The 27,689-nt window shown below is 42.8% G+C and overlaps 1 protein-coding gene across 3 annotated transcripts; it reads right to left on the reverse strand.

The window, feature by feature from the left end:
• Positions 1 to 26,804, reverse strand: SLC6A5 (solute carrier family 6 member 5). 3 transcript variants are annotated; one of them, XM_072338427.1, is made up of 16 exons: positions 26,705 to 26,804; positions 24,896 to 25,423; positions 23,706 to 23,844; positions 22,774 to 22,905; positions 22,498 to 22,671; positions 21,866 to 22,007; positions 21,294 to 21,426; positions 19,438 to 19,572; positions 17,950 to 18,053; positions 16,390 to 16,514; positions 13,570 to 13,682; positions 13,149 to 13,280; positions 12,248 to 12,347; positions 7,524 to 7,624; positions 5,387 to 5,554; positions 1 to 3,355 (listed from the first exon to the last, which is right to left on the reverse strand). In XM_072338427.1, the coding sequence occupies exons 1-16, from the start codon at positions 26,705 to 26,707 to the stop codon at positions 3,200 to 3,202; spliced, it is 2,385 nt and encodes a 794-aa protein (XP_072194528.1). In that variant the 5' UTR covers positions 26,708 to 26,804; the 3' UTR covers positions 1 to 3,199. The 3 variants fall into 3 exon arrangements, with proteins under 3 accessions (XP_072194528.1, XP_072194530.1, XP_072194529.1); XM_072338429.1 differs by lacking the exon at positions 26,705 to 26,804 and adding an exon at positions 26,298 to 26,401; XM_072338428.1 differs by lacking the exon at positions 26,705 to 26,804 and adding an exon at positions 26,232 to 26,328.
• Between the last annotated feature and the right edge of the window lie 885 nt (positions 26,805 to 27,689).

Here is a 27,689-nt window from a genome sequence, read left to right on the forward strand (position 1 = left end):
TAAAGATCTTTACCAGTACTTAACTAATTACTAAATTTCTTCTTAGAAAATTATTAAAGTACATGCAAGCTTTTCTAGAACATACTAAACTAAGTGCATTCCCAAACTGCAAGGTTACTTCTCATTTAAAGAGGACACTGCTGGTTAATTTAATCTCAACATTCAGATTTGGCCAGTGAAGTGCTTATTTTTAGAAGCCTAGCATGAACAGTTTCTTCTTTTAATATATAGTGAACACTTCATATCTTTGGCAACTTCTGTACTCTTTTCTCCACCTCTCCACATGTTTTCACATGTCTATTATTGAAGGTCTAAGCCATGGACAAAAATCAACTAGGAAAACATCACTTTCTGAAATTGAAGACAGATCCCAAAGTCAAGCCTAATCCTGTGGCAATGACTTAACAAGCACAGGAACAGCACAAACTAAAATAGCACAGATTATAGAATTCATGGAAGGCAATTTTGTTGTAGTTATTTTGGCAATCCAAGCCAAAGGACAGATATCATCACCTAGCAGTATTCCTTCAAATGATAACTCTTTTATTCTAACATAGACAGCAACTTCCTCATACTGAGACAACTTTGTTGCAATTAGCTAATTCCAGTTCCAATGCACATCCTGAGACAAAGATAGGATGTGAAAGGATTCAGAACCATTACATTATTTGACCGTGGTTTGTTTTTTTCTTTAAGAGGAACAAGCCTAAAGATCTATTGTTTTTTGTCACAATAGTAAGAAAAGCAAACTGGACTGGACTCCAAAAATCAAGCCAAGAATCTAGATACCGTCAGTAAAGAGAGGCCTAGAACTTTCCATCCTGACCAAAACGCATAAGTCTCACTGACTTAGGTTCCTTTCTTCACCCAGAAAAGTGCTCTCAGCCCCAAGCAGATGTAGGGGCCAAACTTCCATTGCATCAGAATGGCTTCTCACACCCACCTCTGCCAAGAAAATAAAAGCCAGAAGTAAGAATAGAAACCCCCTTAAGAAATAGCGGGCAAAGCTGAAAAGTAGGGGCACAGCTTTAAGGCAGAGAAGCTGCAGTGGGGTCCCATCCTGCTGCCCCATGAGATGGGAGTGGCAGAGCCTGTGGAGCAGAGATTCAGGGGCCAGCACAGATTGTAGCTAAATCCATCCTCAGTGACAGCCCTGATGGCGTTTTCTTGTCCTGCATGAGGATTAAAGGTCTCCAGCAGTGCTTACAACTGGCAACACTAATTGCCCCGTGGAAGAGGAAGTTCAGCAAAATGATTAATATATTTCATATACATATATATATATATATACACACACAGAGAGAAAACAAGTTCACACGTAGAAGTGTTACGTCAAGGTTTAGGTTTTGCCTTGCTTTCTTCTACAGGAATGGAACGACGCATCTACTGATCTACGGACACACAGTAACTGAGGATTTACCTGAGACCCTGTAATATGAAGACAGACAGACAAAGAACCGGAGAGAAACAGTGCCCTGAAAGGAAAGAACATTTACTGGCTACTACAGGAGTGTGTGGGGGAAGGGAAAAAACAGGCTTAACTACTCTAAGCTCACCATTTCTACACTGGTTGATAAGATATTTATAGGGACATAAAACATCACTAGTACACACTACATGAACACTGATCACTCTTAAAAAATATCATATAAGTATGTATAGGATATAACAAGATCATAAAGGATATTGTGTTTTTGCCAATTAGTGAAGATATATTTTTCTCCCTCGTTCTAGTGCATTTACAATAAAATGGGCTAGTTTTCTATTCAGTTAAATAAACGTACTCCTAAAAAGCTCTATTTTTTTTTTTACTCTGCCCAATAAGTAACAATTATGTAAGTCTAACATTCCTATTGCCACACAGAACTGATGCCTAAAATGTAATGATTTAGTATGTCCTATCGCTCCCCACCCCAGCCCTCATGTTTTGTACATCTGTTGCTGCAGTAGTTAATCGTTGCTTTATTTTTGTTCTCTTTCTATGTCATGAAAACATTCTAAATAGGAAAAGGAAAAGACAAAAAGAAGAACAAAAGAAAGAACGAAAAAACCTATGTGAACTATGTACATTCCAAAGAATACTACTTTGAAGAATTTATTTGCTATATATATAATATATAGACAACCGGGTTTTGCCATTTCCCATTGGCTGAAAGAGAAGAATACATCTAAAAGTAGTATAAAGAATGAGAATGAAGGGGGACTCACAAGGCTGGACAGCACATCTGACTTCTAATAAATGTTGCTGAGCGATAACTAGACTACACTTATCACTGTAAGAATACAAAGTTAGGCACAAATTATATGATGGCTTCTTGAGGAGATACTGTAAACGAAAGCAGAGAAACAAGGAAACCATGTTCAGAGTACTAAAACTGCAATCAGGAGTCAGGTATGTGCAGCTGGCCAGCACAGCCAGGTTTCAGATGCATGGTACAACTGAGTTATTTCCAATGGAAATGACAGATAGCAAATTTCAGATAGAAACATACAGCAGCTCTCTAATTGTAATGCCCGCGAACCTCAGTCTGGTGCTATTTCCAAACCACCTCTTGACTCAAATACAATTTGCTCCAATCTCAAATGATATTTTCTTAGACTTTGCTTTACTTTCCTATGCAAAAGCATCAAATGGACACAGTTCAGTGTTTCTGCTCTGATCCCACATATCGCTTACTGGAATTCTGTTTCAAGGGTCTTGTTCAGGTAGCAAGTTCTCAAAGTTAACATCATTCATTCCTACAAGAACTGTGTGCCAATGAGGCACGCTCCACTGTCAGTGTAGACAAAGTGACTCCACTTATCATGAGAGCCTCATGCTGGATTGATAGCAGGGCTAAAGGAGAACACCTCCTATGTACACTCCCATCCCTCCCTCTGATGGCATTGGTAACAGAATCCTAGTCCCACCTTTAGCTGTTAACAAGGGATCTTTTGTTTATTCCTACACGACCCAACAAAACTTGGGCTGTAACCCATTGTGCAACACATCTCAGCCAAAACATAATACAGCATGGGCATCACCTACCCCTGGAAATGGTCTAGCTAGGTCTCCCCTGTGGCATGCAACAGTAAATGCTACTTCTCTAAGCGACCACCTCCAGGTACTGCAGGGAAGGGAAAAAAAAATGGTGAGGAAACAAATCAGAAAGAATAGCTGAAAAGGCTGACAATGTTACTGTCACCAAGGTAAGAACCATTAGCATTGGGTCCCCAGTTCTATATCCTTCACTGGCAGTTTAAGTCCCAGGGAAGATGTTCCCAGTGGATCAATCATATTCATGTAACGTTCACCACGGTGCTTGGCCAAAAACGGACCCCAGTCTGGCTGTGGAGAGCACACCAACTTGAGTCGCTGCAATGTAGGGAAGAGAAAAGAGAGTCTCATTTGGAGTTATGGAGCAAAGCACAGTGCAGAAGAAAGAAGAGCAGGCTTGTTTGAGGTTTTTGACAGTGGCCCTGCAATGCTCCACTGCTCAGCGTTTGTTTTGCACCAAGTTTGCAAGACTAATAGAGGATAAAGTGCTCAGGTTTTAATTATTCATTCTCCCTTGCATCATACGAGGAGAGCTCAGAGCACTGCTACAGATTGCCAGGCTCACTTACTGAAGGACATGTACACAATTACTTAGCCCAGTCGTCTAAGCAGTGGGTAACTGCATTGAAATAATTGGATTTCTGTTTAGCATATTTCCCCAAAGTATACAAATGACCAAAAAGTAGTACATTGCTATGAATGAACTAAGGTTCTCATTTTGAGATGACAAAATATTTCACTTCTATCCTCAGCAAAAAGAAAGAGGAGAACATTAGCGCGGCAAACAACAACAAACTTCTCATCTTTCTGCTGATTTCCTTATTGAATAGATCACACGATTGGCTATTTACAGATAAAAAGGAAACGAAACATATTTCTGATGACTTAAGAGGGAGCAATTACATGTTTATTACCCAATAAAGTGAATCAGGCCTCTATATCAGTTATTTTAATCTCTGCTTAATTACCAGTTTGCAACACTTACCTCCCAGATCAACCATAATAATTTTATGAAGCAGACCCAATGTTCAGAAAATACTGGGCTAGGGATGAAATAACTTCAGTGAAAGCCCCTTCAAAACATGGCCAGCTTTTTGGTGTTTCTTTGGGTGCACTACCAGTAGGACGGTAAGGGTAGCATCCTATAGGTCACATACTCTAGTACAGTACAGGTGAGTTAGAAGATCTGAAGCAGAGCTATTTGTCTCAACGAGAGAAACTTACAAAGCAACGAACAAGCAAATCTAATTTCACGTTAATTCATTTCCAGTAGTAGTTCCCTCTCCTGACCTCTGTGCTCCAACATGCACTACACAAGGGCTGAACAGCCCTGTAGATAAGTGACTTTGCTGCCTAGCGCCTGCTGTGTACTTGGATGCTCTCCCTAGGGCATCTCACCATTTCATGTTAAATTTCTTTGCTCTTTAAGAAAGGTAAAATAGTGATCTTTTCCCTTGGGCACATGTCGTGTGACATATTAAGAGACCAAGTGAGTATTCTACCTTAGCAAATTTTGCTCTCTTCTTCATTTTTTTTAGGTGTATAACAGACCCAGTGGATTTTTGCAGGAGAGCCAAACTGATGAAAACTGCTATAAAAAGGAGCATGTCTGCTCTTTATCCAATGAGAGAATGGCACAAGCAGTGGCAGCAAGAACTGAGAATGACTCAGAACACAAGGGAACCACCTCACTTCCAGAGCAGTGTAGGGAGGCAGAAGGTATCTGATTTACAAATTAAAGCCTTAAAAAGCAGCATAGAAATCAAGTGCCATCTGGTATTTTTTTAAGCTCAGATGCCACAGCAGGAGAGTTTATTCAGTCAGCAAAGTAGGTTGAGCTGTAGAGCATGAGGTCTTCTTGTCTTTCTTATATTTAGCCTTTGTGGATGGGCACAACCTTCTGGAGCACCCCCATGGGACTCAGGTATGACAGCCTATCACTCTGCAACCTGGCATGTTGCGATGCCACCCCCCAGAGCCCGTAGGGCTCTTGGCAGTGCAGCACATACCAGTGGTTGGGTGAAGCTTACTGCTTTGCCATGCCACAAAGCTGGCAATAACAGCTTTCTTCCACTGACACCATTTCCAGGGCTTATGAAATTTGTAACACCATCTACCTCTGTGTTAAAAGCCATCACTTAACAATTTAGAAGCATTTAGTTGAGAAATGGGAAATAGAAGGTCTGCATTTTAAATCAAACAGAGCATCTCTTTGCAACACGGTGACTAGCTTACCAGCGAGTAAATCTTAGCAACATTAGCTGTTCAATACTACAGAAATCTATGTAGAATAAAAAAGATAGTCTCCTGTTACCATATTTTTAAGCAGCAAAAAGACAGCAGAGTTACCTCAATAAATTTGCCTGGGGCTAGATGCATTTTTATCACAAACATCACTGGGATCCAAATAACTGAGCAGGCCAGCATCAGCCACCCAAGCACCATCGACCAGCCAGGGTAGTGGTAAGCTCCATAAGTCATCGGTTCCCATTGGTAAAAACTGAAGCAAAGAATGAACTGGAAATAAGGGAGGAAAAAGTCTATATAAGCAAAAGGAGCTCGCTATGTAGCCAAGGGCATGTATCTGTGCACACAGTAGCTCTGCATGGGATATAGATCTAAGTACATGCTTCTAGGCAGGGGGCTCTCACTAAATGCAACGAACAGGTCAGAGCCTGACTCTAATAAGTTTCATGGAAATCTTGCAAAATCCCACAAAATCTGTATTTATGCCAAAAGAATTGAAATTAGAATCTTGCCCCTAGAGTAACAACCTTTATTACATGGTCTATTGGCAGTTTTACCTAATGTGATTATGTTAAGTGACTCCATTTCATTTATGGTATGAATAGCAATGCATCTGCTTACATTTGTGCATAATTCAGGAACTTTTGGGAAATGCCCGTGCTTACAGTAATTGCACGCTGAAGATTTATAGCAGCATAACTAGGTGAAGGCGCATATAAAACGATCGGTTTTATTTCCAGAGATGTGGAGGAGCTGAAAGTCTAATATTAGACTATTCAAATGTATCAAATATTAGTTTTAAAAAGCCATAATAGAAGGAGGGGGGGAAAGTGTATTGCTCGGTTTTGCTTTGTCCATTTCCATAGCACAGAAATTGAATTATGAGCGGTCGGTCTCAAATTATTTCTCACTCCAAGGTCACTAAATGTTACAATTGGAGGGAACAGCAGCAACACGTGAAAGCCTGAACTGACCTCACTTGCTTTCCGAATTTGCTTTTCATAAGAGACAACATAATTTCGTATTCCCTGGTTGTGATTACTGGCAGCAGCTAAGCATGAAAGTCTGATCAGTAAAGCAACCAAGCAATTTGCAGAAATTGCCTTATCGTTCCCTTCAGAAGCGTATAAATTGTTCTAAAGCAGATCTTGAAAACAGCCATTGGAAGAAATAGGTGAAAAAGAAAAGAGGACATGTTCGCACATCCTTTTAAACCCACGAGGAAGCACACGTTCACATTGATACAGTCCTAATATTGTTGATTAAAATGGGCTACACTTTGAAACTGTTCGAACACAAATATCCAAACTATGCCCGTGTATTGCCACAGTGATTTCATTCTGGTGCCAAAACATGGCATGCACTCAAAGAACGCCATTGTATTTCAGGTAAAATATAAAGGAAACATTGCATTAGAGGGTCAGACTGTCAACCGAGCTGCTGTACGTTGAACTTGGAAAAAAGACCTCAAAAAACCATGCTTCAGAATGGTAAAATGAAGAACAAGTCCTCTTTTAGACTAAACGGAGATGCTACTTTAAAGTAAGGCCTAAGGCATATCTAAAAGATATCGGTGTTCATCTTTAAACCTTGCGTCGTTACAGGCAGATGGGCAACAGCGCCTGCAGGCTGGGGGAGGAGGAGGAAGAGGAGGAAGAGGAGGAAGAGGAGGAAGAGGAGGAAGAGGAGGAAGAGGAGGAAGAGGAGGAAGAGGAGGAAGAGGAGGAAGAGGAGGAAGAGGAGGAAGAGGAGGAAGAGGAGGAAGAGGAGGAAGAGGAGGAAGAGCTCCCACTTCCCGCAGAGCGCTGCCGCCACCTGCTGTCCTGTGCTGCCACCGACACGGAGTGCCTCGGGGAAGCCCGAGCCATGGAGTGCGAGAAACACCGAAGGGGGTTATATTTGTTATTAAGGACACGCATGTTTCAACCTCTGCAAAAACAGCTCCGTCTTTGCAGAGCAGCTGTCACTGAGATCTCCATGAAACCCTTTCCAAAGCGTTTAACATGCTGAAAACACGTTTTTCCCTAACACAGCCTGAGTAGAGATTTTGTCATGCTCTCTGTATATATATATATATATATACATACACATCAAATACACACACAGAATCAATCAAACCATGCTGCTATGCCGTGGCGTGCTGTGCAGGGAAAGGCTTCAACAACACTGCAGGGAGACCACCAGCTCAAGAACAACAGCAACAACAACACAGGAAAAGGCACCAGCAATTCTTGCTTACTGTTAAGATAGTTGGGGTCACAAAAGCCCAACAGACTCGCCAGAATTTACTCGGCTGGAATCCAATCATCATTTCTATATCTTCACAAAACCTTTGCAATCCTGTAAAGTTGAAAAGGTAAATGCGATTAGGGGTGAAAGAAACCAGTTTTAACCTGCGATACAGCTTTTGTGATCCTCCTTATGTCTAATTGCAGTGATGACTTGTGACATGTTAGCTGAAAACCTCAACTGAAGGATTCTAACCACTAAGTGACACCAATTCCAATGAGCTGCTTAATTCCTAAGGGTTAGAAACAAAAAATGGAGCTTTCAGCAGAGATTAATCATTGCGATTAGAGCCTTACAGGTGGAGACATGGTGAGCATCTGCTAATTAACTGCAATTCTGTGCATATTTGTTTTGAAAAGAAAACAACAACAAAAAAAAAACCACTTACTAACAAAAAAACAATTAAATACACTACTTTAAGACATGTCTCTAAGTATGACATGATACGCAGCCAGTAAAACCAGTCAGCTGCATACTTGTATCAGCAGGGATAATATCTGATCCTCTGTAATTAAACGGCCTAAGTTTGACACCAATCATCTCCTGTTATCTTTCGACCAATATGTAGGCAATGCTTAGAACTGTCAGAGAGCACCAGTGAACCTTTACAGTTCTGTTTCAGGTGAACAAACTGACTGACATGTTGATCCTTTAGATTATCGTATCAATTGCATCTATATGGTCACTTGAGTTAATAAAATGCAGAAGATTGGGCAGTTTCAGACAGTTCCACTTATCTCCTTGGTCACGTCACCCAACCAAAGTCAGTCTGCATTTCAGTCCGGCTCTGTACTGCTGTACACATCAATGGGCCCTCCTCAGTTTCACAGCTGTATGAGATTTAACCACAAGAAGTTACAAAATTCAAGACTGAAATGTGTTACAGCTCATCTAATGGCGATGAGAAGGAGGAAATCTGGGGTCCTCCATTAACTGGACATTTCAAACTCAGACCAATTTGGTTTGATAAAGGAGGTGACTGTGTCTGCCATGTACACTGTGCAAAGCATCATTCTACACTGTTTAGTCTTGTTTCTATGACATGGAGACAGGGAAGGAGCTTAAACATCACAGGGAAGTCATTCAGTGAAAGAAGAAACTCTCAGAAGAAAAGCAATGAATTGCTTTATGTTCTCAGTGCCCCCATAGCCAGCCACTGCAGCTGCTAAACATAAGAAGGGATAACCCCCAGGTTTTATCCCCATAATTTTGAAGTTTTCTGCTATTATTGAGGAGAAATTAATCTGTCCACCTGACTTCTGACAATTAAGAATGGATGCCCTAGCATATAAAAAAACAGCAATGGCTCAGTGCTGAGTGGCTCCATGTTCAGCATCTTCCGATAGGAGAACAGCAGGAGCTAGGGCAGCCCTGGAGCTGAACTTAGCAGTGAACCCAGAGTAAGCCAGCAGGGGCAGATAGCGTGCAAGAGAAAAGCTGAAAACTGAAAATAGGTTCAGATATAGAGGATGCTTTAGTTAATTCACTGATTCAGTCTTAGTGCATCTGGTTTCTCTCTCAGTCAGGCCTGCTGCATGACTTTGGGAAACAGTATATTGTTTTCCATATTTCTGTTTGCACTCTCTAAAGTAGAATGATGTATTCAAAGTGCAACAGGCATAAAATCCATTGCAAATTGCAATGCAAGCTGAAGAGAGAATCTGCTTCAAACTCCTGCAGGTAAAATGTTTGGAACAAGTGACATAATTCCTACACGCAACAGCATCCACCACTCTCTGATGATGAACCTTTCTGGCAACAGACTGCCAAAAAAACAGTCTAGAAGGAGCTTGAATCAAGTTAAAGTCTGCTTGGAATTGAAAATGCACATTTTTTACAGCGTTTCGCTCAAGCACAAAGATCTTTATGCATTACAATATGCAATAGTGGGAATAATGTTGGTGATTAAGTTAATGTCGATGCGACTCCCCCATCTACAAGAAGGGCTGTAAGAAGGATCCGGGGAATTACAGGCCTGTCAGCCTGACCTCAGTACCAGGGAAAATCATAGAGCAAATCATCTTGGGTGAGCTCACACGGCATGTGTGTGGCGTCCAGGGGATCAGGCCCAGCCAGCATGGGTTCGTGAAAGGCAGGTTGTGCTTGACCAATCTCATCTCCTTCTACGATTGGGTGACCAGACCAGTAAACAAGGGTAAGGCAGTTGACGTAGTCTACCTAGACTTCAGCAAAGCCTTTGACACAGTTTATCACAGTATTCTCCTGGGTAAACTGGCTGCCCATGGCCTGGACATGTATACCCTCCTTTGGGGAAGGAAGTGGCTAGAGGGTCATGACCAATGGGAGTATGGTTGGACTAGATGATCTTCTAGGTCCTTTCCAACCTTGTGATTCTACGATTAATATCTACAGCTTTAAGTTATTCCTCATCAATCATGCATCATCATCTAAACAAGTGGAGAACAAACATCTATGCTGGCAAGTGAAATGAAAACCTGCACTTGACAGGATAACTTAGCATGGGCCCTCCTGAAAAAAAAAAAAATAAGTGCTTGCAAGGAAATAACCAAGCATGCCTCTTTTTAATTTAAAAATCGCAACAAGCAGAACATGTAACAAGAGCTAAAGAAAGATTTATTTCATCATAAAAGCACCTGCCACTATTCTGCAAGCCTGCTTGCCATGAAGAGCACAAGTGTACAGAGAAAGGTGTCAGCGGAGTATAAAACAAGTAATTGTCAGAGCTTGAAAATATATTACGCCAATTTTAAGCACTGCTTGAAGGAATTTAACAAGGGCAACAGCCGCACTTGTATTTGCAACATACAGATTTATGAAGCCGTATTTAGATTTAATGCAGTACAAGTAGTTACAGTGCATTAGTGGAGTGAGTGATGAATGTAAAATAAATCCTTCGTTTTTCATGCTGAGAGTGGAAGATTTCAGTGTTTAAATAAAAAAAGGTTAATTCCAGGTAGCAATCTTTGAAGTTGTCATATGAAAGACGTGACTAACATCTATTGATTAACAGTCAGTTGGTACAGAAAGCATGGAGCAAAGGATTCACCATTTGTCAGATCTTTGCCACATCTGATTACGTTAGAAAAACGTATAACTAAGAAAATATCTCCTCTACTCAAACCCTTCCTTAGCAGCACTGTAGCTATTCTGCATTATTTTACATTTTCCACAGAAATTAGCATTTTAAGGAATAATGAATGTATTGGGTAAAGCCAAGCAAATCTGACTAAATGCTGTACCATGAAGGCAGGCTTATAGTTCTTCTGCCACTCAGTGTTCAAAGGTGAGATAGAGCTATTTTCTTCCTCTTTGCTTTTATGCTTATTTAAGAACACGCAGAGCAAAGGAATTCCACAGACTGAAGTTGCTTTTGAGCTCTTGAAAAACCTTCTGTGGAAGGAATTTTTCTCTTGTGTACTGATGGCAATGGCTTAGAGGGCGCAATCTTGGCACAGGCTGAGTGATGCTAATCATAACGATAGCAAAGAAGGGTAACATCAAGTGCTTTTAGCATGGCATAGTTCAGGCACGACCCCAGCAAACAGGCAAGAAGGAAGGGAAAGAAAACAACTAAGTGCTGAACCCAGCAGTAACAGGGAGAACAGACTGTGCATGTCTTCACGGAAACATGGAGAAATGACAAATTGCCAGCATTGATTTTCAGACCTCGAGTTCTGTTAAATAACCCCCAGGCTTGACCTCAGGGGTATCTGAAAGTGTACTCCATAACCTAAGTAGATCTAAGTATCCAATGCACAACACTTAGGACCTAAGATCACCCTGCTACGTATACATCTCCAAAAGAAAACCTCAGGATTGTTGAAGACTATCTGATGGAAAAATAAATCAGTCACTTCTAGCTATGGCAAGAGCAGAAACAGCCTTTACCTTGTTTTCTTTGACACCAAGACTCAGCACTTCCTTTGCTTTCGAATACAAGTCTTAAATGGCATCAATATGCTCCAGACATAAATTAAAAGCCTGTTATATAGCAAAGTCATCACATGTCCTACGGTTATCTTAGATAATACATTCCCAAGAATCAGTTTCCTTAAGTGGGCAAGTTTGGGAACAATCATCAGCTGTCAGCTACGAAGGCATTGAGGTAACTGCACTACTTTACAATAACTGGTAATCTTTCCCATAACTTAAAGCATGGGTTGAGGTAAGTAGTGCTACCACTGTGCATAGGTAATCACTCTGAGTAGCAGCATATCTTCATTCTGTTATAGAGAGATAGGCTAAAGGGGAAACTACATGTGCATCCAGGAAATAAATCCTTCAAAAGCTGCTAAATGCATGTTTGCTCAGAGTCCAGTCTCATAGAGTTGGTGTCTGGATATTTAACTCCAGGTAAATTGTCACTAAATGCTTTGTCTCCTCTTAACATTGGCTAAGAATGCTCCTATGCTCTCAAAGTGTTGGCTTCAAGCTACTGATAGAAAAAGGACAGTAGGAGGTATATATATATTTTTAAATATACACATTTAAAGGAATCATAATAATGAAGTCCCATTATGTTCCCATTCAAAATAAAGGTCTTGAATTCTCAGGTTTTTCTTTCTACAAAGAAATACAAATAAATGCTGCACCTTTTCTTTGTTTGTTTGTTTTGAAAGCTTAATGGTAAGTTAATCTACTTTGTTGTGTACTGAAACACTGCTTTGACAGAAGCAGCAACAGTATTCTTACCATAAATGTAGGAAACTCCAACAAGCTCAAATATGGCAATGATGACAAGAGAGTAAGAAGCTGCATAAGTGTCCACAAGTTGTAACATATACATTCCACCCTGTAAGAAAAAAGAAAACAGCTGTTACTTGTGGCATACATGCCTCTCCATGTGCCATTATAGCGCTGTCCTCTAACTAGCCCTAAGGCAGGAAAAAAAGACAGGAGCAGGACAAGGTTATCTTCTAAGCAAGCATCCAAATACTGAAGAGGCAACAAGAGACAGAGATTCAAGCCACGTTACTATTCCTTCCTTCTAGCAAGAGGAGTAGCAGATCTTCCCCAAACTTTGGAACAGAGTCGTGCTTGTAGCTGGTGAAGGATGGTGAAGAAAGCCAAAGAGGATAAAAAAGGTTGGAGAAGGGCAACTGAGGAACATGGAATCTGCACATCTCCTCTTGAAACTGTTCAGTTTACAATGCTGGAGGAACAGACAGCAAGGATTATCCGTGGTGGACAAGAATTTCATTATTAACTCCACGGTTTGCCAGGGCTATCAGTGCATATCTGTTATCCATGCAAGGGAAGGCACCCCAAACTAACACACAGGTTTAGATGGCATATTAATGTTTGGGTTTGGTTTGGTTTCTAATCAAATACCTGACTTCTATGACTACGTAGAGATGTTTGGTTAGGAATTAATTTTAAGAGAGCCAGATTTTCAGAAAGATTTGAGCAACCAAGTCTCTTAAATGCAACTCAGCCAGAGCTTCCACGTACAAAGCTTTCAAACTCACCTGGTGCCTTCACTCATTTGGCAGAATCCTGCTTCCTATTTTGCAGCTACTTCTTGCAAGAACGAAGAACGGCCACCAGAGGGAGACTAGGGGCAGAGAGTGATGCTCAAGGACCATATCCTTACCTGAGTGATCATAGGAAATCCCATGATGAAAAAGGAAATGCAGCATCCAAGAGTGAACAGTGCCTTGTGCGTACGTAAGTACTTGGGGAATTCATCTGACACAGAGGTCACTATAGTCTCGATAGTGGCAAACTGCAAGGCAAAATAAAGAGGTTCGTTTTCATACACGCAATATACACAAAACAGTCCAACTGGATATACTGCAAAGTGAGACAGTGTGTTCCAAATCCTTGGTTTTAAATGCTCGGATGCCAGTGCCAAAGCTTTGCCCAAATCTTTTCAGTGCTGATGGCCTTAATTCTTCTCTCGCTTTATAAGGCAGTACATGGATCACACAGAAAATAGCAAGCACTGCCCTGGTTCTCAGAACACATAAATAGGAAAAGCACCAAGAAAAGAACGGAAAATGAAAGCAGTTTACCATAGTGTCCAATCCAAGTGTCAGAAGCATCAAAAAGAATATGATAGCCCAGAATGGAGAGAGAGGAAGCCTAGTTAAGGCTTCTGGGTAAACAACAAAAGCAATCCCAGGACCTGGAAATGATAAAAATAAAGTTGGTGAGAAAAAACATTGCATTAATTTGGTTGACTTTACGGTGGGGAAAAAAGGGGCAGTGAAGCAAAAAAGTAATGTTTCAAAGTATAATGCTATGTTACTATGCTTGATAAAAGTAAAAAACAATCCAAGTCAGTCTCTGCTGTATATAGAAAGATTTTGCCACTGTAAGATCGAGTCTCAAATGATTAACTTCCATTTTAGCTCTAAGTTTCCAGACATTTACACACTGCTACCTTCCATGCTGCAGAACACACTTTTAACCAGTATGCTGATACACTGATCCAAATAAGGGTAAACAAAGCCATGTACTACAGCTGCTTCTTTCTCACATACCAGAAAAGACATTCTGTTTTAGCAGTATATGAAATAATCTACACAGTCAACTCGTGAAGCGTTTCAAGTTCCTTCTGAACAAAGGACACGTGGAATACAACAGCAATGTGGGCTGTTAAAGAAAGGAAAACTCCAAAGGTTTTGCATGTGTTGGAATTTAATACATCAAATGGCCTTGAGCTTTCATTTTAAAATCTCTAAAGCCTTTCAGTAATGGTGGTCTGTTCTTAATCAAACCAGGAGAGTAGAACCAAAATAAATTGCCTCTCCCTCTGTGAAGAGAATTCTATTTTTCCATCAGAAACACAAGTTTTTCCTGAAAGACAGATTCTAACTGAGAATCATGTATGGTATTTTAGATTAATATCTTAATGAAATAAAAGATCCCTTTCCCATTCCAGTCAACAATTTGCATTCAGGTTACTGCATGCTTTGAAGGCAGATTATGTAGCATCATGGCTGGACATCTACTGTCCTAAGTGCCTATGTCCTAAGGTGCCTATGTCACCACCAGGGAGATGAACCAGGTGAACTAAGTGTTTCCTCTACCATCCCTGCCACCCAGATCCTCCAGCTCTTTCCTCAGCTGTCCCTTCAGAGCTTCCACAGTGCTCCTTACAATAAACTGACTGCACAGTGGTTTGGACTGCAGGGTGCTTAATGTAGAATTAAATGTTGAATGAAAACCCAATGGTTGCCCTTTAATTCTTCCTAACCAAAAGCAGTGTTTACATCAGAAATTGATAGCTTTGCTCTTACATCATGCCCCTCTCTCATCTCACTGCTGGATTGATGGAGTTTACTTCTGTAAAGAGGTTCTTCACCTCACAACCAGAACCTTCATATAAGAACTATGTAATGCAGACATGCTATCCAGAAAGCTCATGATCACATACAGTGATAAAACCTGTCTTACTGCCCCATCCCTAGACTGGACTCAAATGACACCCAGCCAAGACAAGTTTAACACAACTTGGAGATGAAGACTCACCCTCAGCTAAGCTCATGTAGTTTTTCCCTAATACAATAGCCTAATTCATCCAGAAGACAGGGGCTACAATGAAACTTTTCCATTCCTACTCAGCTGACTGGCAAACCCAAAAAGAAGAGATGAAGCAGCAAAGAATTAATTGACATGGCATTAGCCTGCAAGTATACTAACCCCTACTACTTTCTACCAATAAACAGGTTGCCAGTTGGCCATCCTCTTTGGTCAGGTCAGAAGTAGTGCAAAGTCTGTGTCATTATGTATATTTCAGTTTCAAATAGGGTGGGGGGAAAAAAGAAACTAAGAGCCTTTTATTTCTCTTAACTGGCAAAGCACTTTGTTCCCTTCAGTGTTATTCCCTTCCTTTTGCCTTCACTCACAGGTTTCTAATGAGCAATGAGAAATATTAGAGTTCTGAGAAAAGGTCAAGAAAAAAATTAACAATCCATTTTACCGGTGCTTGTTCCATCAACTACAGGATTTCTGCTTCCCATTTAGCTCTGATAAAGTTATCAAATACATATTAACCTTAACACCTAATTTTTCTATTAGTATGAATGTTAGCATGCATAAATGAAGGAAACTTTTCTTGGTTTCTATCCCCTACTATCAACTCGCTGATATCATTTCTGCATCACTGTTCTCAGTCAAGTACCTTGGGCGTACATAGAGCCTTATGGCACTGAATTTATCTGCACAACAAACCTGTCAGAAAAAGGTTTTGTACCTCCGCATAAATGCAGGCAGTGAGACACTTCACCTATAGAAGTCACCAGCGTGCAAAATTCCCTTCTTGAACTCCTTCATCTTTCTTTGGTTCAGAGCCTCCTTTTACTCTGTGCTATTGCAGGGTGAAGGGGGCTTATCCCTTTATAATTCAACCCTTTAGGCTTCTCTCAGTAGTACCCCTCCCTATATCCTTCTGCTTCATATCAAGTCATACAGGACTGCAGCAATTAGTCGCACTCTTCTCATATACATTCAGCTCTAGCAATTAAGATGTTATAGATCCCCATTTTTAATCATCTCTCCACAGTATTCAAGGCTTCCTTAATCTGTACCAATATAATACATTCCAGAGAACTTTTTCATTTCACTGCAGAAGCATCTGCATTCTCCCCATGTTTGCTTTGAAATGAATTTCACCTTGCTGCTTTCTCTTACCAAATGAGTGAGATCTTTACTTCCCAGTAACAGATACTGGGCTTTTTTTCTATATCAAGGTGCACACAAGTAGATTACTAATCCACTCCAATTAGAAGCCACTAACTCCCACCTTCACTGCCAATAGAATCATCAATAACAGAGCTAAAGGCATCACCAGTATTGTGTCCAGTTAATGAAATGGCAGCATACCCTACCTTGGTCTGCCACAGCTTCAATATTCACTTTAAGCTCGTTTGCCATGAAGCCAATAACTGAGAAGATGACAAAGCCCGCAAATATACTTGTGGCACTGTTGGTACACGTGACTATCAATGTGTCCCTGAAAAGAAAGCACAAAAAGGGAAGGTTCTGTATGCATTGCAAGCCTCTCATATGACATACACATTCTGTAGGAACACCGACCAAAAGGAACTTTTACACTTATCCAGTACTTTAGATACCAGTCTGAGATGACAGAAGTCTTCACACCACAAGAAGTCAGCTGGGCAAGTTTTTGTGGCTCATACGCCACGTAGGAAGCCACAGGCTAAACAGAAGGCTGAACGTTTCTGCTTCTGGCATCTCTAAAGACAGGAGCAGTGATGACAGTTTGTAACAGAGTGCTTTAACTCTGCCTAACATGGCCATCTACTCACTGCATTATATGTGGACTACCCACCAGAGCCGAGACAAGATCATTTGTGTCCTAAATATTACTATACACAACATATCCATTTGTGGAGGATTCTCCACTACTGTCCTCTTTTTTTTGGTGCTGTAATGGGAATCTCACGAAATCCCTATCTGAATTCCATGCTATGCTGGGTAAGTACATGTGGTCTGGCAGGAAGCAAGCCTTCATTACCCCTGCCCACAGTTAATACATTCCTTATTGGATTTTTATTTCATTTGCATTACAAGAGTTTGAAATATTTCCCCTTACACTAGTAAGACTGAAAAGGAAAGAAGCAGTTTGTTCTAAATGTCTTCCAAATGTGGCTATGATTGCTAAAACTGCTTAACTTTTACTGCTATTTCTTTGCCATTTTTCTCCCTTACTCTCTTGATGTATTCATTCATCAAATTAAAGCATGGGGCAAATATGTATAAAAGCAGAACCCAAAGAACAGGAATCAGAATGAGTTTGTTTCAAGGGAAACAAGTCTGACTCTAAAGACAACACAAAGCATCAGTGAAGCTTTCTGCTAATTTCCCTTGCTTTTGTTTTTTTATCCCCCTATCTGCAGGTAGTTTATCTTACACATTTCTTGACAAAACCTGTAATATATCACTAAAACAATCACTTCCCTCACAAAAGTAATTTTAAGTGTTGGAAGCAGAAATAACTTCATGCAATAATGGGGAAAAAAAAATATTTAAGAGAGGTTGGAAGCACATACAGAAATAGCATGTTAAATGTATGAACAATAGCAAACTTCAGCTTATTCTACACCCGGGTTGTTCTTCAGTAGACACTGACAATTGGCATGGTTTCATAAGCACTGCTCACACTGGTTGGCAGCCTCTCAGATTCTCTTTCAACTTACAACTGCCAACTCTGAAAATGAAGTGTCAATTGGGACTATAATTAACTGACAATTCATCTTGAGACTTGGATTAGATCAGGATCCCGGGAGAAGAGGCAAAAAAGACTAAAAGGGGAAGGAATGAAAAGAAAACACTACGGAGCATTTCAAAGCACATTTCTACAAGCTGGAAAATAACAGCATTTTTGGACAAGATCTCTTTAATAAGTCTCATGGACTCCCACGTACCTGTAGCAGTTATTATGGAATTTATTGTAAGAAGACAGAGTAATTAGGCCTCCCCATGCTGCAGATAAGGAGAAGAAAATCTGAGTGGCAGCATCCTTCCAAACCTAAATGAGACAGACAGGAGAGGAATTGGCTTCAGGAAAGAATTAGTGAGATCAATAACACTAAGAATCACTGCTGGGGATTAACATGTAAGTAGTTCAAATAACCTTCGGAGCTGTGGATGTAAATAGAACACTATTTACAAATAACATCCTGCTCTGAAATACAGCAGTCATTTTGTTAGGAATACTCTACTTGTTTAGCCCAACTGAAATGATATTATATCATCTTTGCCATGTATGAAGGGCACGAGTATTTGGCACACTGTGTTGCTGGGTACGTGTCAGCCTAAATACATTCTGCAAAGGAAACACAAATCAAGAGGAAAAAATCTGCATTGGGCACTGATGGGACAGTTACATTATCTTCCTAATGAAAGCAATGAGATTCTGGGATCCTGTTTTGTTTGTGAAAGACGTAACACTACCATCACACCAAAGGATTACGACACTCGTTGTTTATAGGGATAAGGACATGAAGACCTGTTAAAGTCACACTGCTATTGACAGAAGGAGGTGCTCATGTGCCATTTCAAGCGATCCAAATCCCTGTGTGGGTTCAGGTCTACACAAATACAGAGTAGGTGTATTTTTGTACCATGTTTTATTGGTTTAATTAGCAAAAAAGCAGCATCGCGGAGATCAGATGAAATTTAAGTGAGGAAGCAGAGCTGAATCATCCAGACCAGCCCATCTTCTCTAAAGAGCAAAGCCAGGTACTGAGTCCTTTATTTTTGTACTGTGCTAGATGGAAAACAACACTATTTCTTATAAAGTAGCTACTTTAATGATCACAGCTGTTCTGTGTAAGCATAAACGCTGTTAAGGAGGGAGGTGTTAGAGTAAGTTGTATGATTTACATCTCAGGTCCATTTTTCAGAACTATTTCATTTATTCAGTGAGAAAGATGCAAGCATTAAGGTCCAGCCGTCCTCCCTATAAGATGATCTTATAGGTTCTTTCCAACCTTGTGATTCTATGATTCATTCTCTGAATTTCTGAAGATATTTACAGAGAAATGCAGCTTGTGTTACCAATTAAAGTTTCGTGTCTTTGTTCAAGTCCACACAGCATCAGCTTGGACAGTAGCATACAAAAATCTCTATCTCCTTTTGAATTCCCCAATTTCAATGCACCTACTCTGAGTGATTCGGGTGAGACACTAAATGAGAAGTAAATACCTTCTATTTATACCTATAGACACTATATAAGGTATGTGCACACAAATAACAAGCTTCCACAGTAACAACTCTCCCCATGCAATGAATGGGATTCTGCAGATGACAATACTGCCTCTGCACACACAAAATGGTTGCAACAGCCATTAAGTGAGAAATCTGTTATGCATGATTCACCCTATCAGTTACAAGCACAGAAAGCAGCTCACCATAGCATCAATGAGCTTCTCCCACTTGGGTGTGATGAAGTACCAGATCCCAGCTCCAGCCCCAGGTAGTGTCACGCCTCGTATGAGTAGGATGATGAGAACCACATAAGGGAACGTTGCTGTGAAGTACACAACCTGGACAGACCAAAGAGATTGTTAGAGGGATTCTTTGGATCTATAAGAAAAGGAGCAAAGAACTGGAATTGTTGTTACCTTGAAAAAAGCAATTACTGGGGATCAGAGGAAATAAACAGGGGATAAAGACTAGGACAGAGCTGTAATTCTTTTTACATCCCTTCTTAGTGCTGGGAACAGGAATAATATCAATGATAACAACTGGGACTGCAGGGGAAAAGAAAAAGGAAAAGAGAAAGGCTGGAGAGCAACAGTAATTTAAAGCTAAGTGGAAACACCATGTTTGATCTTTACCCAGAGAAAACTAATACAGCTCACTGGAATTCAAATGAGCAATGCCATTTAAATACCTAAAGATCTGAGTCTTTTCCTATGCATTTTGCATTTTTCCTTATTTAACTAAGCCAAAAAAATACCTCATCAGTCGGTACCTCTTAATAATTACATATCAGCATGAAAATATTCATGGGCTCAAAGTGGGAGGGGTGAGGGGGGAACATCAGTGGAATGATCCAGATAGATATCATAATCACTGGGTCTAAACACACAGCAGAGGTTGTGCACTTAATGTCTTCATAATTATCTAGTACAGAGCAGAGCTCTCTCTAGTCAAATCAAATGGCAAAGTTACAACCCGTTAGGATATACTCTTTACCCAAAAGCATTTAAAATCCTTTTACACTTCAGCTTCTGGATCCCACAAGGACTGGAATCTTCTGAGCTAAGGTGACTTTTGAAACTGCTTTTCCAGTTTTCTCCTTGCTGTTTCAATAGGCATTTCAAGATGTTGCCCTTTGTGCAGTGAATGGAATTCCATTTAACCTACTATTTAACACTAGTTAAACTTAGATGCAATTGTCATTTAGATAAGACCTACACAACTCGAGCAGGTTAGTAGTCTCCATATCATACTACAGTAACCTAAGCACTGAGACCTCCAAAACTGGTTGACTTTACCAGCCTGGTCCCCAGCTCATTCCATAGACAGACCAACACTGCAGCAGTTCACCACAGCGGGCCTCAAATACTGCATTCAGTGTGATAAAATACACCCAAACCAGCACTGCCAACAAAGACAGGGCAGCATTTCCCTGCTCAGAGGGCTGCCTTGCCAACCAGTGCACCTGTACTTTGCTGTGCATGAGAGTACAGATTCCTTCTTTACGTGGTTGAAGGCTGCGATACTTGGCCCCAGGCTGGAGATTTAGAGCCCAAGGGTGACAATTACTTGGAGGTAAGGGAAGGAAATGTGAGAAGTCAGAGAAAGGGACCTGGATTAAGGAAAGAAGTAGTTTCAGAAAGTTGCCACCAATATTCAGGACAACAGGATGCATACTGCCACTGCTCACATCCGCCACAGAACTATTCAGGTTCATATCTTCTTTGTTTATGTCATGGCTTCCCTAATCATAATGATAGTTGAGACGACTGCGGGGTCTTTGATGAACACCACACATAACAGAGAAGGCACTATTTTTGCCATCCAACTGCTAAGTGCAGCAAAAGGGCTCATTTTAAACTTAGTGCAGATTAGGAAGCAAAAGCTAACCCAAAATCATCTTTTTAATCTTACTGCCAGACAACAAGACTCGGAAAGGAGCATAGCACTTCATTACTAGACATTGGTTGAAACCAGCTCTCAGAGCCATAAAGGGGGGCATGATTCCATCGAAGCAGAGCGCTGCTTTCTTGAAGTGTGAAATTACAAATGATTTCCTTACTTTTCCTGATGACTTGATTCCTTTAGCAAGGGAGGCATACACAATCACCCAGGCTAGGAAAAGAGACAGCGCCAAGGGCCACCTAATCTCACCAGGGTATTCAATCCCTGCTGAAATCTTCAATACAAAGTACCTAAAATAATAATTTAAAAAGAAAAAGTGAAGATTTTAATATGTATAGGAAAACAATACAAGAGCATAGAGTAGTTCAGTGCATAATCCTACAGTAGTTTGTTCTGCTTTAGCACCCTCAGTGGTTTCTCTAGAAAGTTCCAGTGAATCTCACCACGTATTATTTTATGTATCTGCATTGCAGTAGGAGATAAAAATGCCAAGCGTGGGCCAACACCCCAGCTGTGCTGAGCACCACAGGAATAGGACAAAAATGATACGGTCTTTACAAATGAGCTCTGGTTGTTATTACACATAAAAGCGGGTATTATTTATTGCCCTTCAAGATGACATTTCCAGTCTCCCAAATGGTTTGTTCCTGCATTACTGAGTGACTGTCTGTGTTACTGCAGATTTTGAAGTAAGCAAAGTAACATTTCTAAAGTGAAAAAAAATCTTACTTGAAGTATTCTTCGCTTCCGCTGACAAACGTCTTATTTCCTTGGCTGGTGAAGTTAACCATAGTCAAGTTTGGATAGGCACTCATACAGAAAGTCGAGTTCTTGATTTGTATTTTTGGGTGGTCACCAATGATGCATGAATCTGGGGTCAGGGGGGGTGAAGAAGAAAAAGAGAACATTTTACTTGGATCGTTTTACACCATTTGAGCATAAAATGACAATGAAAGCATTGCTTGAAATTCAGTTGCGTTTGGTTTCTGTAATACTTTGCTCTAAGAGCAGTAAGTCTCAATATCTGATGATTTCCCCCCTAATAGCAAAAAGACCAAGGCATAAAAATTGTCTGAACCAAACAAAACTCGAGGGGAAAGCTTATATCAAGCTCATCACAGGTCTGTCCAGCGTAATGCCTTCCTTCCTGTGTAGATGTGGACTTGCCTATCAAGACGCTTAGGAGCTCAGCTCCACAAAAGAGAAGCACATCACTGTCAGCAGGATGGGGTAGGATTTTACCCTTGAACCAAATGCATACTTGAGGACACAGAGCCAGCAATGGAGCATAGGAAAAGGCATAAGCCATCACTAGTCGGTGTGGATTTTGGACCAAGAATGCCCCATCAGCCCCCACTTACCCAATAAAAGTTTGTTTTTGTCTTTACAGTCCGGCGTGTTCCAGGGATTGTTACAGGACGCCCAAGGGAGCACGGGTACAAAGGAGGCGAAAAGGTAGAAAAGAGTGTAGCACAGAATAATATTGTAATATATGGCTATCAGAACGGAGATGATCAACATCGCGATGCCGCAGCCTGAGAGAGAGGGGAAAAAAGAACAACAGCCAAGAGGAAGTCCAGCCGGGGGGCTCCCCAGAAGCAGCCCTGGGGGGGAGGGGGGGCTGCTGCCCTGCTCACCTTGCAGGGCAGGGATGGCTTTCCACACCGAGACGGGCCCCTGACTAGCGAACTGCCCCAGGGAGACCTCCAGAAAGAAGATGGGTATGCCGGCGAGAGCCAGCATCATCAGGTAGGGGATGAGGAATGCACCTTGAGGAAGAGAAGGGGAAGAGCAGAACGCAGCGTGAGTCAAGGGGGGGGGGCGGCACCGGCTCGGGCAGCGAGCAGCGCCGGGAGGGTTCGGCAGCACTGAAAATAGTTCTCTTTGTTTGCGGGTTGCAGTGCCCGCAGCCCCAACGCTTTGCTGCGTTTCCTGAGCTGGCTCAACACGGTAAAAACTTCAGCTGAGGATTTTAACGGTTCCCCGCTTTTGTAAGCGTAGAGGTGTGTGGGCACAGCTTCTGCTAATCAGCTTCTCCCTTTAGTGAACCGTTAACCCCCCCCCCTTCCAAATCTTCTCCCCTAGAATCACATTCTATGCGTTAAGACCAATTCTCGAACAGCTCAAAGCAAGACAAACACTGACTCCGCTTCCACCTGAGTCCTGGAATCCTCTTCCTCCCCCCTCCCCTGCCGCTTTTCCGTCCCCACGTCGGGGACCATTAGGTGAAGGATGCGGCCGCAGCGACCCGTCGTTCGCCCTTCGTTCCCCTCGCTCTCCTGCTCGGCTTTTTCTTCTTTTTAATAGGAAAACACCACATGCGAACGAAATCTCGTTGGAACTTCCCTGCCGACCACCAGCTTTTCAATAGGAATCACAATAACAGAAAACCCAACCAAAATGAAAGCACAGGGAAGACTTGGCTCAATAGGATGCTGTGGGCACGCTCGCGACTGCCCGGCCCCAGCCTCCACTCCCCTCGGGTTTCTCCCCACCGGTGGCCTGGGGCAGCTCCCAGCTCATCCACGTACGGTACTGCAGGAAGAGAGACAGGAAAAAGCCGTCCTACCTCCCCCATTCTTAAAGGCCAGGTACGGGAACCTCCAGACATTGCCCAGCCCAACTGCATAACCCACCATGGAGAGGATGAAATCCAGCTTGCTGGACCAGTTCCCTCGGGCTTTGTTTTCATCCCCTACATCGTCTTCCTAAAGGGGAAAAAAAAAAAACGAAGGAGGGAGATCGGACAACAGCCACGGTGGCAAACAACCATCGCAATCAGCAGAGGGCTTTTATTTAGCGGCTGCCCCCAAGGGAAGGGAAGTGATGGGTGTGGGACTACGTCTGTGTGTGTGTCCCCTATCCGGTCATCCCCCCCCCCCCCCCCGGGCTCCCCCGAGGGTGAAGGGCGCAGGGCTCGGCCCGACATTTCCCTTCCGAGGCTCCAACCCCTGCAATGCGCATCTCTGGCCCTGGGGGATGGGGAGGAGGGAATAGGGAGAAGGGGAGGGAGCTGCCGGCTCCGGCCCTCGGACCGAGACACCCACGGCCACAGTTCTGGGGTGCCCAAGAGTGGACAAAGTGGGTTCCCGACCGCCCCTGAAGGCTTAGTCCTTTACCCCGAGAAAACTAAAAATCGTTTTTAATGAACGAAGCCTTCTCCTTTCAGAGTAAAGGCGGCTCCTTGGGCCGGTAGGAACGATGGGGGTGGGGGTGCTCTTTCCCGGCCTCCTACATCGCCAGTGTTAAACCCCTCAGAGCTCGGGGGGTAGGATCTGACGTTTTGGGGTCTCGGTTGATTGATTTGGCCCTATTTTTGGCTCCGGGGCGTTCAGCCACCAAGGACTCGGGTGCGCGGAAAGCAAAGCCCGTGAAGGCTACAGAACCTCCTGCCGGAGCCAAGGGATGCCCAAGGACCCCAAGTTTCCTTCTCTGCTCTTTCTCCTTGGACAGACTCAGGCACGAGCACACGGAACTTCTCTCCCACCGGTCCCAGGGAGAGTCGGTGCCTGGAGGGCACGGCTCGTCGAGCACACGGGAATGAGCAGGGAGCTATCGATCGGCGTTTATACCGATACCTCGTTATTAACGACCACCAGCAGCACAGCACCTTAGCTGCTGCCCTCTCTCCCCTTTTCCCCCTCCCCACGGAGCAGCCCCTTCCCCCACACTTGTCGGGACTGCTCCCATTAAAGCTTCAGCCCCAAACGATCTTCTACTCCCGCAGGGGGGTGAGAAATCCAGTAAGGATGAACTTACCCCCTCCGCTCTGCCGGGAATAACAGAAGTGTTGCCATCTGTACCCAGTACCACGGTGCTCTGGCTCAAGGTCACCCAGGTGCTTTTGGCATTGTTTTGCTCCAGCGTGCTCTTACCCAGGGCCGGGTTAGCGTCCCCGTCTGTGCTTTGCAAAGCGGCAATTTTGCAGTGAGGGATCACAGCTTGCCCGGCAGCCGCTGCTCCGGCCACTTGCTTGTACGGAAAGGTCTCAGCAGATTCCCTTCGGAGCATGGAGTTGGCTTGCACCGGGGTGCTGCTGAGCTTGCAGATTCCAACTTTCGTCCTCTCCAAATCATTTGGTTTGGTTTCTTCGGAGACAAGCGTTTTGTAGTCGTTAGAGAGCGACCGTGGCAGCCTAGCCATGGCGGCTGGGGGTTGCAGTGAGGCGTTCTGCGGCTCGTTTTCGGGGCTGTTTCTTGCAACTCCTGCACCCTCATTTGGTCCAGGAGGAACTGTTTCAGGACTGTTCACAACCTGCCTGTTCATATTCCTTTGGCTGGCGTGATCCTGAAATAACAATGTCGCATATTTTAATAAAAGAAAAAAAATAAATGAATGTTCGAACTGCAGAGATTTTACAGATTTCTTTCCTCGGGCACAAAATGTGCACGCTAGAAAAATTGGATTAAAAAAAGAATAAATAAACACATAAATAAGAAGCTCTGGCTAATTTCGAGGTGTCCCGGTTCCTCTACTTGCTCTCTCTTTCAAGGTTAATACTCTGGGGGAGAAAACAGTCAGAAACGATAGCAAAACAAAACAAAAAAAAAACAAACACGGTGGCTGGAAACGCGCAATTCGAGTTTTAGATAAATGTTTCTACAGCACTGCGCCGCCAGACCTCGTTAGGTTTCATATCACGAGTGTAGGATGCTCCCTTCCCTATCACCAGTGTAGAAAGATTCTTTAATTTTACGCCCCATTTCCTTTCTGTCATTCAACAACGCACATTGGCTTTTCTCGCTCCCCTTTATTTTTTTTTTTTTTATACAGGCAGTAGACAAGCTGCCCTATGGGCAGGCAGAGATGTTAAAAAACGAATAGTGCTAGTGAGCGTTTCTGAGCCGTCTGCCACCCTTCCAAAAGCCAACAGCGAGGCAGTGATACAGGCAAATAACCACACCACCACAGAGGAATTATGACCAGTAACTGCTGGCTTTCCTTCTTGTTTTTCTAACAGTTTCTACACACACACACCTCTGAAGTTTATTTTTAAACGTTCCCTCTAGGCTAAACGCAGTATTGACATTCCCATCCACCTGCCTTTCCCATCAGTCTAAAGTTATATTTTAAAACGCATATTCTCTTCATTTACCTCAAGAAGCCCGCAGATGCTCCCTCTCTTTTCTCTCTGTTCAAAAATTCTCTTTTAGAAACGTACCCTTTTCCAGCCCTACACGCTGCGAGGTTTCACGGAACTGCCCGTCGCTCTTTCTGTTGCAAGTTCTCTACACCGTAATCCCATCTCCCGACCCGTAGCGGACGGGCAGGAGGGAGTGAGGGTTCATTCACTGCCCCAGCACGGCACGGATGGTTCCCCCTATACCCCCCACACCCCCCCTCCGGCCCCCCGCACCCACCGCCCTGCAGCAGCCCTATCCCGCTCTGCGGGAGCCTTCACCCCTCGGCGGCTCCGCGGGCAGCACAGAGAACAGTTCCCCCGTCATCCATCCCCGGCTCTAATGGACAAGCAGCCGAGAACCAACACAAGCACCAAATTCAGCCACCCCCCCCCCCCAATATCCTTCAGTCCTTCTAAATTTCAAAGAAGAGAAATCGAGCGCTTACCATGTCTTGAATAGCAATGGATTGACTTGGTAGAGGTAAAAGCTGCAGTACAGGCAATTGACGGACTGGATTTTGCCCAGTCCAGAGCAAAGCTTCTATACTTCCGTGGGAAAGACTGGGTTTGCGTCAGTGCATAGCAAGGTGCCCTTCCTTTGACATTTTCGTGATAATAAGAGTTTGATAAATCATTATCCTTGGATTCAGGTTTTAAAGGGACAACGAGAAGCCGGAGCGTCGGCTAGCTGTCACTCATGCAGCAGTGGGATTGCGTGTTCCGTGTGACTCATATGGGGGCTGATTACTAAACCAAATCCAGCAAGAGCACGGAAGAACTTTCTTTCTGGTAATGATGGGAAACATGTGAGAAACACGCAGTACTGCACCCAGAAACGTGCAGGAAGGGGGTAAAATCATCCATTTCTACACCTCTCCCCCCACTCTTTTTTCTGCCATCCCTGTCTTTCACTTGATAACCAAATTGAAAACATCTTACATATATAATTTTCATACATATAGCCACATCTACTTATAAAGAGAGGTGTTGACCGTGCATATAGCATACAACCATTTTAGTTGTCTTCCCTGGACTCTTTGTGCCATCACACAACACCGCATTGCCTATTTTTTACAGTGCGTGATGGGGGGAAGCCCTCACCCCTAAATAAATGAAAACGATACACACTGTAAGTCAATTCTTCAACAAAACGGTCCTGATAAGACTTAAGGGGGAGCCAAGGTGAGAATAACCGCAGTCAGGTGCGTGAAGTTCTTTCACACCCATCAAAGCTTTTTTTGTTTGAGAACTGGGGGGCGATTCCTCGTCGTTTTAAGCCACAATCGTTTTCCCAACGAACTAACCCACACTTAATCGTCTCCCATATTATTTGCTACGCGAAGGAAACTTGCTGTGCTCAGGCAAGCTTTACTCACAATAACGCGTGAAGAAATAACGCGTAGGCAAAACGGGACGGTCCCTAAGCAACCT

Source organism: Excalfactoria chinensis, chromosome 5 (genome assembly GCF_039878825.1).
Source record: "Excalfactoria chinensis isolate bCotChi1 chromosome 5, bCotChi1.hap2, whole genome shotgun sequence".
Classification (NCBI taxonomy): Eukaryota; Metazoa; Chordata; class Aves; order Galliformes; family Phasianidae; genus Excalfactoria; species Excalfactoria chinensis.